This window comes from Nannospalax galili, unplaced genomic scaffold (genome assembly GCF_000622305.1).
Source record: "Nannospalax galili isolate Female #2095 unplaced genomic scaffold, S.galili_v1.0 scaffold1827, whole genome shotgun sequence".
In the NCBI taxonomy this organism is placed as follows: domain Eukaryota; kingdom Metazoa; phylum Chordata; class Mammalia; order Rodentia; family Spalacidae; genus Nannospalax; species Nannospalax galili.
Genome location: NW_008355785.1, coordinates 100,859 through 114,369, shown reverse-complemented (window position 1 = coordinate 114,369; position 13,511 = coordinate 100,859). Strand labels below are relative to the sequence as shown.

General features: G+C 48.9%; 1 protein-coding gene across 1 annotated transcript; it reads left to right on the top strand.

The window, feature by feature from the left end:
• The first annotated feature begins 7,808 nt into the window (after positions 1 to 7,808).
• Positions 7,809 to 13,461, top strand: LOC103750332 (sialic acid-binding Ig-like lectin 14). Its single transcript, XM_029556262.1, has 7 exons — positions 7,809 to 7,894; positions 7,962 to 8,345; positions 8,551 to 8,829; positions 9,129 to 9,176; positions 12,359 to 12,607; positions 12,781 to 12,916; positions 13,041 to 13,461. The coding sequence occupies exons 1-7, from the start codon at positions 7,858 to 7,860 to the stop codon at positions 13,081 to 13,083; spliced, it is 1,176 nt and encodes a 391-aa protein (XP_029412122.1). The 5' UTR covers positions 7,809 to 7,857; the 3' UTR covers positions 13,084 to 13,461.
• The last annotated feature ends 50 nt before the right edge of the window (positions 13,462 to 13,511 follow it).

The window sequence follows — 13,511 nt, the reverse complement described above, 5'->3', positions numbered from 1 at the left end:
GGGGGTTCTGAAGAGCTCAGGCCCAGGTGGGGAAGTGGGTGGTGTTCCCTTTTATAGGGAGGGTTTCCCACACTGCATTGCTAATGAGTACCCCACAGTAAGAACTTGCAGTCAGGTTGCCTCTGATTCTCAGTAGACAGGGGAAGGGAGGCCCTATAGTTAATGTGTGTCCATCATGTGGGATGTGCTACCTTTGGCTGCTGGTTGCTGCTGAGGAGCTTGGTAAACTTTCTCCAGGGGAAGTGAGAATTACAGAATTGCAGCCCAGCTTGTCAATTTCCTAGAGCCCAGTTACCTGGGGAGATTGTTGACCTCTTATGGGGAAGTGAGGATCACAGACTCACAGCCACAGTAGGGTGCCTGTCATTTCTTTTTTCAAGTTTTTAGAGAGTTATTATTTTTAAATGATGTGTGTGGGGGCGGGTATGTGCAAGTGTGTGCAGTGTCCATGGAGGCCAGGGGCATTGAATCCCCCTGAAAGTGGAGGTACTGGAGTTTGTAGGTCACTGAACCATGGGTGCTGGGTTCAAACCCAGGGTCCTCTGAAAGAACAGGAAGTCCTCTTAATAAGTGAATCATCTCTCCAGACCCTTCTCCTTTGTAGTCATGATTGTTATCATCTGAATTGAATCTGAACTAACGATCTTGACTTAACCGAGTGGATCCCAGCTCGGAATTCCCCAGGTGACGTTGGAAGTACTACTTCGATAAAAGGATGAGTGAATGCTGCCTAAGGAGCGTGGTTCTTGACACCTGAAGGAATGGGTGATGCTCAGAGTTCTGGTCTGCTCTGGGTCCTAAGTGCTAAGTCAGGCTGTTTATGTATTCAGGTACAACTAGTGTGTGCTGTAGTCCTGGATTTTGAGTTGACAGTTCTGTCTGTTGTCAGCCCTTCCATGGTTTGGAGATCCCTCATCCCTGACCCGTGTGTGTGTGTGTGTGTGTGTGTGTGTGTGTGTGTGTGTGTTTAACATGTTCATACGTGTGAAGGTGCATGAAGAGGCCAGAGTTAGCATCAGACATTACTCAAAAGCACCCACCTTGGTTTTTTTTTTTGATACAGTGTGGCTGGGCTGGCTGTCTGGCTATGAGACCAGTGATCCACCTGCCTCTTGCAGTGCTGGGATGAGTAATGGAGAAATACTAGGTCCTTGCATGATCACCACCCTCCAACTGTCTTCCCTGATATGTTCCAACCTCAACTACAAGTTCCTCCCTGAAGGGGAAATTATAAAACCTCTGAGCATGTAAGAGAGGCTGTCGTCCTCCGTACCCTGGGCCACAAGGGGGCACCCTCTCAGGTTTATGTCCTGGCTGATAAACCTGCTTATTCTCTTGCGGTGGGCTCCACATTTCCTGTTCCACTTTCTGATTCCTTACAGTCATAAGTGTACCATGGTGCCCAGCTTTTTATGTGATATTAGGGACCAAACTCAGGTCCTCAAGGGTAGATGGAAAGCAGTTTACTGACTGATCCATCTCCATAGCCTGCTTTGTGGGGGTTTTGTTTGGTTTTTTTGTTTGTTTGGGGTTTTGAGGTGGTCTTACTATACAGCACAATTTGTTCCCAAACTCACCGTCCTGCTTTAGCCTCCTGGTGCTGGGATTACAGGCCTGTACCACCACCCTGAATTCCTACGATTTGTTTTTGTTGTTGTTGTGAAACACAGTCTCTGGTCCAGGCTAGCCTCAAACTCACTCTATAGCCAAAAGTGACCTTGGACTTGTGATCTCCCTGCCTCCATCTTCCAAAGGCAGGGACCACAGGTGTGCGCCACCACACCTGGTTATAGTACTTAGTCATGTTCATTAAAAAAAAAAAATATGAATAGACTCAAATAGAAGTTTTAGGGCAGTTTTATTGGAATTTATGGAAAAAATCTTCAGGGCAGGTTAAATCGTAAATCTCAGCAGCTACCCTTAGGAAGAGAATGGAGGGGAGAAGGAGAACAGTCCATAAAGCCTGTTTAGAACCGGCACGGAGGTCAGACACGTCGCAGACCAACAGCCACACGGGGAAGAGAAGGGAGCTTTAGAGGAAAGATAAATCCAAGATGTTGGGGCGGCCCAGTGTCAGGGGAGGCATGGTTAGAGAAGAGAAATGAGCAGGCTGAAGAGGTGGCTCAGCACTTCTCTTGAAGAGAACCCAAGTTTGGTTCCCAGCACTCCCATGGCAGCTCCAGGTTCCTGCCCTGAGCTCCTACCCTGGCTTCCATCCAGAAGCTGAAGGTGAAATACACCCTTTGCTCCCCATATTGGTTTTGGCCAGTGTTTTTACCACAGCAATAGAAAGCTAGCCAGAGCAGAATTCTGTACCAGAAAGTGCAATATTGCTATAACAGACCTGATCATATGTGTCTAGGGGGATATGGTGGAAGTTTGGGGAGCTTTGGACTGGAAATTGCTTGGAGCTCAGTGAGCTGCTCTGTAGGAACTTGGAAGATAATGCTGAAAGAGATGTGGACGATGGATGCCTGGCTTGTAAAGTGTCAGGGGAAGCAAAGATTATCTGGGCTGTTTGTGTGATATTTTGAATTGAGAATTTGTGGTTTCTGGTCAGCTGGGGTTGAAGAATCAGCTGTGATTAAGAAGAGACCAGGACCAGTGCAGTGAAACCTTTGCTTTCCTGGGACAATTGATGCTGGTTAGCTGGGGCTGAAAAAGCAGCTGTAAGTAACAAGAGACCAGCTTCACTGAGGTGAAATCTGGGAAGAATCCTCAGGGTCAGGGACCCAGAAGCTAAGGTCCAGAAGGGATCTGAAGCTCCATCTTAACCTGGAAGCAGGACTTGGTAATATGCAAGAGTTTCCTATATGGGGCAGGTTTTGAAGGCACGAAGGAGTCATGGAGACTAACTGAGGTTTGGCACTGAAAGAGACCAGGAAAGGCCATTAGCAAAGGTGTAGCCTCAGTTTTGGTGAAGACCCCCAGGATTGATGGAGTCATAGATAGAATGGGGCTTGGCACCCTGAGATGCCAAAAGAGGTCATTGATGAAAGTGCAGCCTCAGTTGCAATGCAGACCCCAGCATATTGGAGTTGCCAGGACCCTGTAATGACCACCAGGGGCAGTGGCAGGTGTGGAGTGGAGCCAGTCTGAGACAAGCTGTGTGTGCTGTGGACGGCAGGGCCACAGAAGTGGAATCTCCCAAGGCATCTGGAACCCAGAAGATGGTGAGTGAATCCAAGATGTCCAACCTTGAGCTACTTTGTTGTAGTTTGGTTTTTATTTTGTAATTATTATTTTTACTTTTGTGTATGAGTGTATTGCCTGCAGGTATGTAAATGCCCCCATGTCATGCAAAGCCTGAGGAGGCCAGAAGAGGGTGTTGGATCCCCTGGAACTGGAGTTACAGACCCTTGTTAGCTACCATGTGGGTGCTGGGAACTGAATCCTGGTCCTCTGGAAGAATAGCAAGTGTTCTTAACCACTGACCCATCTCTCCAGCCCTGAATTTTGTTTTTTATTAAGTGTGTCTGAATCTTCCCTTTTGACATAAGGCAGTATTTAGCTTGTTTTGGATTTTACAGGAGCTTACTGTAGTAAGAGACTTGTTAAAGAGACTTGGAACTTTTAAAGTGTTGGAAATTTTTTTAACTGTGGGACTTTTTTTTCTTTTTCTTTTTTTTTTTTTCGGTCTTTTTGAGACAGGGTCTCCCTGTAGCCCCAGCTGTCCTGGAACTCACTATGTAGACCAGGCTGGCCTTGAACTCACAGAGATCTGCCTGCCTCTGCCTCCCAAGTGCTGGGACTACAGGCATGCGCCACCACGCCTGGCAACTGTGGGACTTTTAAAGTTGTACTGTTTTAGCTGCGCATGCCTTTAATCCCAGCACTCAGGAGGCAGAGGCAGGCAAATCTCTGTGAGTTCAAGGCCAGCCTGGTCTACATAGTGAGTTCCAGGGAGACCGTGGCTCAAAAGGCCAAAAAAAAAAAGTTGTACTGTTTTGTTGTAATATTAATATTAACATGATATCTTGAGCACAAGAAATGGAAAGGTTGGGGTTTAATAGTGATGTATTTGTGTGTCAAGTTGACAAGGGGTCAATTGTGCTGGATAGCTTTAGTGTGAACTTGACACACCTGGATGGAGGGAGCCTCAGTTGAGGATTTTCCTCCATTGGATTGGCCTATGGCCATGTTTGCGGGGCATTTTCTTTGTCCTTTGAGTGATGTGGGAGGGCCCAGGCCACTGCGTGTGGTGCCACCCCCGGGCAGACGGTCCTGCGTTGTATAAGAAAGCAGACTGAGCACGGTGAGCAGCGTTCCTCCATGGTCTGTGCTTCAGCTCCCGCCTCCAGGTTCCTCCATCCAGGTTCCTGCCCTGAGTTCCTGCCTTGGCTTCCCTCCCCTGATGATGGACTGTTGACTATAAACCCTTTCCTCCCCAAATTGGTTTGATCAATGCTCAATGTTTTATCACAGGAATAGAAAGTAACTAAGGAAGTCCTCGCATTCGTCCCTGTCCCCCCCACCCCCCTTCCCCACCCCCGTCCCTTGCCTTCTGGGGGGGGGTTTGCATAAGGAGGCCAGGGGTGGATGTGGGACACAGAATGATGGGATGTCTTCCTCTATTACATTTCACCTTATTTTTAAAATACTTTTATTCTTAAATCAGCGTATCATGTATTGCATACCATGACATTGTTGAACAAACTGTTTTTTATGGTTCTCCCCTAATTACCCCACCCCTGCTACCTCTGACCTGCCCTCATAACGCCTCCTGATGATTTTCATTTTTATGGTCCATGTGTCCTTTCTCCTTCCTCCATGTTCCTCATCACCTTCTACTACTCTGTCTGGGTCTCCTTTTTAGATCTTTAGACTTGACTCACACTTACAGCTGTTTAGATACACACATCCTGCCACAGAGCGGAAGTCTTGTGCCTTCCTCCTAGATAAAACCTCTATCTTCAGGGAAGCTGGGTAAACAACAGGATGTTCTAAAGGGAAGTGAACAACAGAACATTTTGAGAGGAGGTAAAACATTCTGTCCTTCGGGGAAGCTCATTAAGTTCAGGAAGTAAACAATTCAATAGCTGCAGGAAATCCCTAAAAATCAACCAGGTTCACTACCTCCCTCCCTACCTCCCCAAAACTCCGGAGAGACTGAGGGACACTATCAGACACGCTGAGATGCCTAAAAGCGGCTCAGATCAGCCAGGGCCTCCTGGAAGAGGCTCAGACCAGCTGAGCTGCCTGGACAGAAGACCTCCAGCCTGGTGAGCTGCCAGCAGGCTGTGCAGTGCACTCCAGGTTTCCTGCTTTTGGGAGCTGTCACCCATGCTGGGGCACACTTTGGTGATAAAGCTGTCTTTGAGTCATTTCTGCGCCTTTTAAGTAACCCTGATAAAACTCATTGGTTCACTAAGTTTGGTTTTGATGGTCCTTACTCCGATCTGTCATTGGCTCCCTACCTGGGATGAGCAGACTTTTGTTCACATCTCCCCACAAGTAGTGTCACATGAGAGACACTTGCACATTTGTGTTCATTGCTGCACTGGTCACAATAGCAGAGGATGGAACCAGTCTAGATGTCCATCTACAGGTGAACGGGTAGTGGTAACATGGTACTACATACACAACAGAGTACTATTTTGCTGTAAAGAAAAACAAAATCATGACATTTGCAGAAAATGGACAGACCTAGAAAGTATAATATTAAGTGTGGTAACCCAAACTCAGAGAGACAGAAAAAGCACATTCTTCTTTATAGGTGAATCCACCTTACTTTTTAAGACAAGGTCTCTCACCGAACCTGTTACTCACAGATTACCTAGGCTGACCAGTGAGCCCCAGTGATGCATCTGTTTCTGTCCCTTCCTCTGGGGCCGAAAGCATTCTTATCCTCCAAATGTCTGTGTTTCAAACGTATTATATACATTAATACCAGGACTGGCATTGCCTGGAGAAAAGACAATCATGGGCTCAGGAAGCCCCACACTCATGGTGAGAACCAGAAGAAACAAGAGGTCGTGCCCATCTATCCGAGAATGTGTGTTCCCTCCTGACAGAGGAAGGTGACCTCTACCATGACCCCCCCATCCACAGTCCCCTCATTGCATGGCTTGTCACACAATATGGAAATTGCTCTTAGATCTAGGGTTCAGATCTCTGACACCTGGGGAGCTAGCCAGTGTGGTAGTGACTTACAATATGGATATATTCTGAATAAATGACTTACCTAAACTTGCAACCAAAAAGTTAATCTTATCCTAGCTTGCTTATAATGTTAACAAGCTCTCTGACCTATGCGATCTTCTTATGACCTGAGCATATGATCCTAATCCCTCATGACCCTTCCTTGCCCTGGACTCAGAATAATGTATGAATGTGTGATGAATGCTTTCTATATCAAAGGGTTGCAAACAGTGCTTATCCCATTGGAAACAATGAGAGAAATTGATAATGTTTGTTTGTAGTTGTGTGTGTGATATTCTAGGTCCAGGGATCAGAAAGAACAAAATCTCTGATAAGAAAAGGATCTGAGTTTTCCTTCCCCATTTCATTCTGAATATACTGTTTTAATAAAACAAAGAGCAGACCCTTGCTCAGGGGCACAGTTTCAAGAGAGAAACCTGAAGGAACAGGTTCTCAGCAGTTTAGTCTACTCTTGGCTGAAATGTTTGCTGAATCAGGCTGTCTGTATTAAGGCATAATTGTAATGTGACACCTGTTAACTGCCCCAAGCCAGGAATTATTCTTTTCCTGCACAGAAAATATACGTGAGTGTTCTAGTTTGCTTCTCTGTTACCATGTTAAAACATTGAAAGCCAATTTGGGGAGGAAAGGGTTTATTTCAGCTTGGGTCATAGTCCATCATTCCATGGACATCAGTTCAGGAACCTGAAGGCAGGAACTGAAGCATGGCTGAATAGTGGCCTGCTCTCTATATTAGTTATTTTTCTGCTGCTGTGATAAAACAGCAGGATTACGGCAACTTATAGAAGACTTTATTTTGGCCTAGGTCCCAGGGGGATAAGACTGCAGTGTGGTGGCGGCCAACCAGAGCAGAAAGCTAAGAGCTCACATCTTCAAGCACTCACAGGAAGCAGAAGGAAGCAAAGGGGCAGCAGAATGAGACTATAACTTTGAAAGTTCATCCACAGTGACATAGTTTCTCCAGCAGGGCTTCACCTCCTAAGGATTCCATGATTGTACCAAACAGCACCACCAACTGTGGAACATATGCCAGGTGTTGAAATACTTGAGCCTGGGGGACATGTCTCATTCATACCACAACATTCCCCCTGGCCTGCTTGGCTACATTACTTATACAGTGCAGACCCACCTGCCCACAGATGGCTCTGCCCACAGTGGGCTGGGCCTTCCTACCTCAATCATCAATCAAAAAAAAAAATGTCCCACAGCTAATCCAGAGGAGGAAATTCCTCACTAGAGGTTTCCTCTTCCCAAGTATCTCTAGTTTGTGTGGAGTTGACAAAAACTAACTGGTACGGTGAGGAACAAATCACTTCCTCCCTTAGTGATCTGAACTCAAGTCTAAGAACAACTCACATCCTCAGAAAACCCTAAGAAAAGTCCTTCTATGTCTTTCAATCTTCAGTATTCCATGGCTGACCTCACTGCTGATTTAAACACCATGTGGATAGTGACCATGCCCTGGTTTGGTCTGGACTTCCAGGGACGTCACTACTATTGCTTACAACATCTCCTAGGGACGAAGGACAGATAATTTACCAGCAGCCTGATCCTCCACAAATCAGATGGCACTTCCCCTTTGGTGGTTCGTGGGTGACTAAAACTTTTCTCACAGGCTGACTTCATGTTGGACCTCCTCCCCGCAACCCCACTTCTTCCCCTACAGGACGCTGCACTACCTCTAGCAGACATAGGATGCTGGCCCTGCTGCTGCTGCCCCTGCTGTGGGCTGGTGAGTGGACAGAGGGAGGGGAATGGGCAGGGGACAGAGCAGCACCTGAGCCTTCCTGTCCCCCCAGGGTCCCTGGCCCGGGATCCAGGTTTCAGTCTCCAAGTGCCAGAGTCGGTGACAGTGCAGGAGGGCCTGTGTGTGCTGGTACCCTGTTCCTTCTCCTATCCCCAACATCGGGGGCATTACAACCTGCTGCAGCCGCTCCACATCGCCTGGTTCTGGGAAGAGGACAACGTCTTCTATGATGATCCCGTGGCCACAGACAAACCAGACCGAGAAGTGAAGACAGAGACCAAGGGTCGATTCCACCTCGTTGGGGACACCAAGACCAACAACTGCTCCCTGAGCATCACAGGAGCCAGGAGGGAGGACAGAAGACGTTATGTCTTATATATTGAGAGAGGAAAGGAGAAATACATTTACAGGGAGAAGCTGAACTTGAGGGTGACAGGTGGGCAGGGGCCCCAGTGGATGATCTAGGTTCCTGAGGCCCCATATAAGAGCACACAGGGCATTAGGCTCCCTCTGCTCTGGACTTAAGGCGGGGTGGCCAGAACGGATACAGGACCTGGGGACAGCTTGGTCACTTTCAGGGTCATGGGGTGGGGGCAGTCTTCACCTCCTTGAGCCCAGACACCTTCTTGTGTCCTCTTCAGCCCTGACAGAGAAACCCATCATCCACTTGGAGGAGCCTCTGCAGGCCGGCCGCCCTGCAAATCTGAGCTGCAGCCTGCCAGGGTCTTGCCGGGGAGGAGGACGGATCAGCTTCTCCTGGATAGGGGACGTCATCAACTCCATGGACCCTAGGACCCTCCGCAAGCCAGGGCTCGCCTTCACCCCACGGCCTCAGGACCATGATACCAACCTCACCTGCCAAGTGAAACTGGAAAGACCTCTGCTGACCACAGAGAGAACTGTTCAGCTCAGTGTGTCCTGTGAGTGCTGGGAGGGAGGGATGGGTCCCCATGGACGGTGGACAGTGTGTGTGTGTGTTTGTGTGTGTGTGTGAGAGAGAGACAGGGAGACAGAGACTGACATAGAAAGAAACAGGAAAGACAGACAGAGAGAGGTGGAGATATAACCCCAAAGAATTCCTTTGTGGAGCAGAGCATTTGGAGTCCATGTGCAGAGTGGGTCAGAGACGCCATCTCCTGCTTTCTGGTCCTGTGGTCCTTCCAGGGCACACACAGCCCACACTGCTTGCTCTAAGCAGGTACCCTGTCTTCCCTTCCAGATGCTCCACAGAACCTCAGCATCAGCCTCTTCTTCAGCAATGGCACAGGTAGGAAACCGTCTGTCCTCTCAGGGCTGTGATGGGAGCTGCTCACAAGCCAGGACTCAGAACTTGGGGAATGAGACCTTCTCTCTGTCTTCAGCCCCTGTCCTGTGGTGAGCCCACCCACCTCACAACCAATATCTCCCCTGGAAAGACCCAAATAATGCTTTTTACTGATCCCTTTACAAACTTCTTGCTGATTGTGATGGACTAAACATGGAAATATTTCTCTCAACCTTTCCTGAGTACAGCTCAGGGGTGTTGAGAGCATTCAGAAGGTTGTGTAATCAGTGTGCTGAGTTCCTTTCAAGGTGGGAAACAGAAACTGCAGCATTAGACAGCTGCCTGTCTCCCCGTCTTATCCCAGCACCCAACCTTCCACCCCGTGTCTCCATGATTTTGTAGTGTTGAGGACCTATCTCAGAGCCACGAGTGTGCTAAGGAAGTTCCCTACCACTGAGCCCATCTCTCAGTCCCACTCCGGATTCTAGGCAGGGACTCTGCCACTGAGCCACACCCCAGCCCCTCACTGGGGGATTCTAGGCAGGGGCTCCACCACTGAGCCACACCCCAGCCCCTCACTGGGGGACTGTAGGCAGGGGCTCTACCACTGAGCCACACCCCAGCCCCTCACTGGGGGAGCCTAGGCAGGGGTTCTACCACTAGGCCTCACTCCAACCAATTGCTGGGGGATTCTAGGCAGGTGCTGTACCACTGAGCCACACCCCAGCCCCTCACTGCTGGGTTTTAACCAGGGGCTGTACCACTGATCAGCTACTCTCAGTCTCCATGACTGAACGCTCTGGGCACTGAGCACTGCCTCCCCCCACCAGGTGCTTGTCAATCTTTCTCCACAGTATGTGCTCCTCTGTCTCTGATCTGAGCATCTTTTCAGGGGGCTGCCAAGAGGCCTACTCACCACAGCTCACCCAGTCTCTCCTCTCTTCCTCTCTCCTCTCTCTCCTCTCTCTCTCTCTCTCCCCGCCTCACCATGTCCCCTCTACTCTCCCACTCCCCTACCCAGGCCGATACTTTCCACCACTCCCTGGTTCACAGACCTGCACATTTTGTTCCTCCCTGACCCTTACCACTGTTCTGCCCCAGGGGTGATCAGAACATCCCTTGGATCAGCTGCCCCTCTGTACAACTGTGCTGCCAAGTCAGCAGGTCTCAGGACCTTCCCCTTCCTCTTACCCACTTCTGTCCTTCCCTCCCCATCTGCCACAGTCAAGCAGGTCTTATCTCTAAGTCCAGGCTGGCCTTGAACCCTCAGAGCTCTGCCTGCCTCAGCCCCCTGGGTGCTGGGATTAAAGGCGTGCACCACCGCAACTGGCTTTTATTTTAATTTTTAAATTTAAAGCACTGGCTGCTCTTGCAAAGGACTTGGGTTCGATTACCAACACTGGCAGGGAGTCTCACGACCATCTGTTAACTCCAGCTACATGGAATCTGGCACCCTCTTCTGGCCTCTGTGGGCATTGCACATGGGCCTCTGTGGGTTGTGCACAGACATACCTGCAGGTAGACACTCATACATACAAAATAAAAATAATGTTTTAATGATTTATTTTCACTTTCTGTGTATTGACGACTGTGGGGGGTGTTTCTGCACATGCGCACATGTTCCTCCAGAGGCCAGAAGAGGATGCCAGATCCCCTAGAGCTGGGGTTACAGGCAGTTGTGAGCCACCTGATGTGGGTGCTGGAAACTGAACTCAGATCCCCTGGAAGAGCACCAAGCATTCTTAACTGCTGAGTCCTCTCTCTAGTCTTCTTTTTAATATTTTTACTTTATAAAAAGTCTTAAGGCCGCTATACTGGTGAATCCCTTTAATCCTAGTGCTCAGGAGGCAGGGGCAAGGGTATCTCTGTGAGTCTGAGGCCAGCCTGGTCTACATAGTGAGTTTCATGCCAGTCAGGAATCCAACACCATCTTCTGACCTCCAGGGTCCTTGCATGATGTGGGTGCACTTACACACATGCAGGCAATACACTCATACTCATAAAATAAGAATAATAAGACCAAAAAAAAAGAATAAATAAAAATGAGAAAAAATATACGCTGTGGTCTGCATCCTCACCAGCTTTTGTTATTTGTTTTTTTTAAAGATTTATTTTACTCTGTGTATGTGTGTGGAAGAATCTGAGTGGGTATGTACATGAGTGCAGTGCCTGTGCAGCCCTGAAGAGGACATTAGATCTCCATGGAACTGGAGTTGCAGACAGTTGTTAGCCACCTTGTGGCTGCTGAGACCCAAACCCGGGTCCTCTGCAAGAGCAGCCAGTGCTCCTAACTGCTGATCTATCTCTCATTCCATTATTTGTTTTCAGAATGATTGCTGTTCTGACTAAGGCCAGATGGAATCTCTTTGTAGTTTTGGTTTGTAATTCTCTGTTGGCTAATGATGTCATTTTTTCAGATATTTCTTGGCCATTTCTGTCCATCTTGCTTTTCTATTATTTTTTTTCTTTAATTTTTGAATAGTTTCACACAATTATTCTTGATTATTTTCACCCCCTTCAACTCCTCCTAGAGTCACCCCTCTTTCCCAGCCCACCCCTCCTTCTGTTTTTTAAACCAGTACAAATCGTGCTTAATCTTCGTAGCATTGTCTGCTCACTTCTTTCTGGCTCCTTCTCATCTTGGCACACCTCTCCCAGCTGCCCTACCCCATGTGACAGGCATCCTCCTCTTTGAGGTCACAGATCATGCCACACCTTTCTGACAACTGATGTGACCCCAGGAGCATCACCCCTTGCCCTGCGACTCATCCCTCCTCAGCCACTGCCTCCCGGGAGGCTCTCTCGGCATGTGCTCAGTGCAGGGATCTGGGGAGACACTGTGCAGCAGCCACTGACTTAGTCACTTTTCTGGTGGGTGTGATAATGCACCTGACAAAAACAACTTGAGAAACATGGGCTTTATTTCAGCCCACACTTCGACATTTCAGTCTATCATGGTGGAGAATCCAGTGGCAGGAGTGTGAGATGACTGTTGGTGCTGAGCCTGTTTTCTCCCAGCCCATAGTACGGTGTCCCCTATAGTTAGGGTGCTTCTTCTTTGTTCAGGTTGCCCAATCCAGAAACTCCCTCACAGACATGCCCGGAAATCTGTCTCCTTGGTGATTCTCGATGCTGTCAAGTTGACGGTACCAACCACTGTACTCACACAAGTACTTTTTCCTTAGTCCTCAGGATCTTGACCGGAGGCCTCTCAGTGCCTGTCATGGAGGGCCAGTCCCTGCGCCTGGTGTGTGAGACTGCCAGCAACCCTCCTGCCTCACTGAGCTGGTACCAGAAGGCAAAAGCCCAGGGTCATTCCCAGATATCAGCATCTGGGGTCCTGGAGCTGCCCTCTGTGGAGGATGGAGAATTCACCTGCCAGGCTCAGCACTCACTGGGCTCCCAGCACCTTTCCCTGAGCCTTTCTGTACAGAGTAAGGAGCAGGACACTCCCTCTGGAGCGGGGTGGGGGTGGGGGTTTTTCCATACAGTGTAAGGAGCAGGACACTCCCTCTGGGGTGAGGGGGGGATCCAAACTCACCAGTGGAGTTTGGGATGGGGGTGGGGCAAAGTCATGGGGACAGAAGCCATCTCCTCCGTCTTTCAGAAAGTTCCTGTTCCTGCCTGTGTGCAGTTGAGAATCAGGAGGGTTCCTGGCCCCTGGTCCTCACCCTGATCAGAGGGACACTCATGGGAGCTGGCTTCCTCCTCACCTATGGCCTCACCTGGATCTACTATACCAAGTGAGCAAGCCTGCCTGTCTCTGAAGAAGGGTTCCAAAGTTTCACTGGTGTCTGGGCTGTCCTGACCCATCTGGAGTTAGAATTAAAGGGCTTCACTATGATTACTATCCTGTGGGCTCTGCAGGTGTGGTGGTGCCCTCCAGCCCAAGAATGTGAAGAGTCACTGAGCCATTTCTCATCACTGGGGACTAAGGCCGCGTCACAGAGCCGTGAGGTACATTCCACCTGGGAACTCTCCACTCAGAGCCAACAGATGCCTCTGCACCCCGTGGACCGCAGTCCCTGCCTACTTACCCACTGATCTGTACGGATCCCACCTCAGTACACTGCATCTCCACCACCCTTTCCCTCCCACCTTGTCTTACTCGCTCCCAGCCCTGTGAGAGGCATGAAATGGGCACCCTACCCCACATGACCAAGAACTCATGTTACCACTTGAGTCTCTGGCCCCCCAACTTGCCTATCAGTGTAGACATGGATGTATGTCCAGTCATGAGCAGAACTTTTCCTTTGCAGTTGAAATGCCTACCTCATTAAATTACTGTAAGAGATCATAGTATTTAAATATAAGCAAACAGTTCATTAAACTATACAA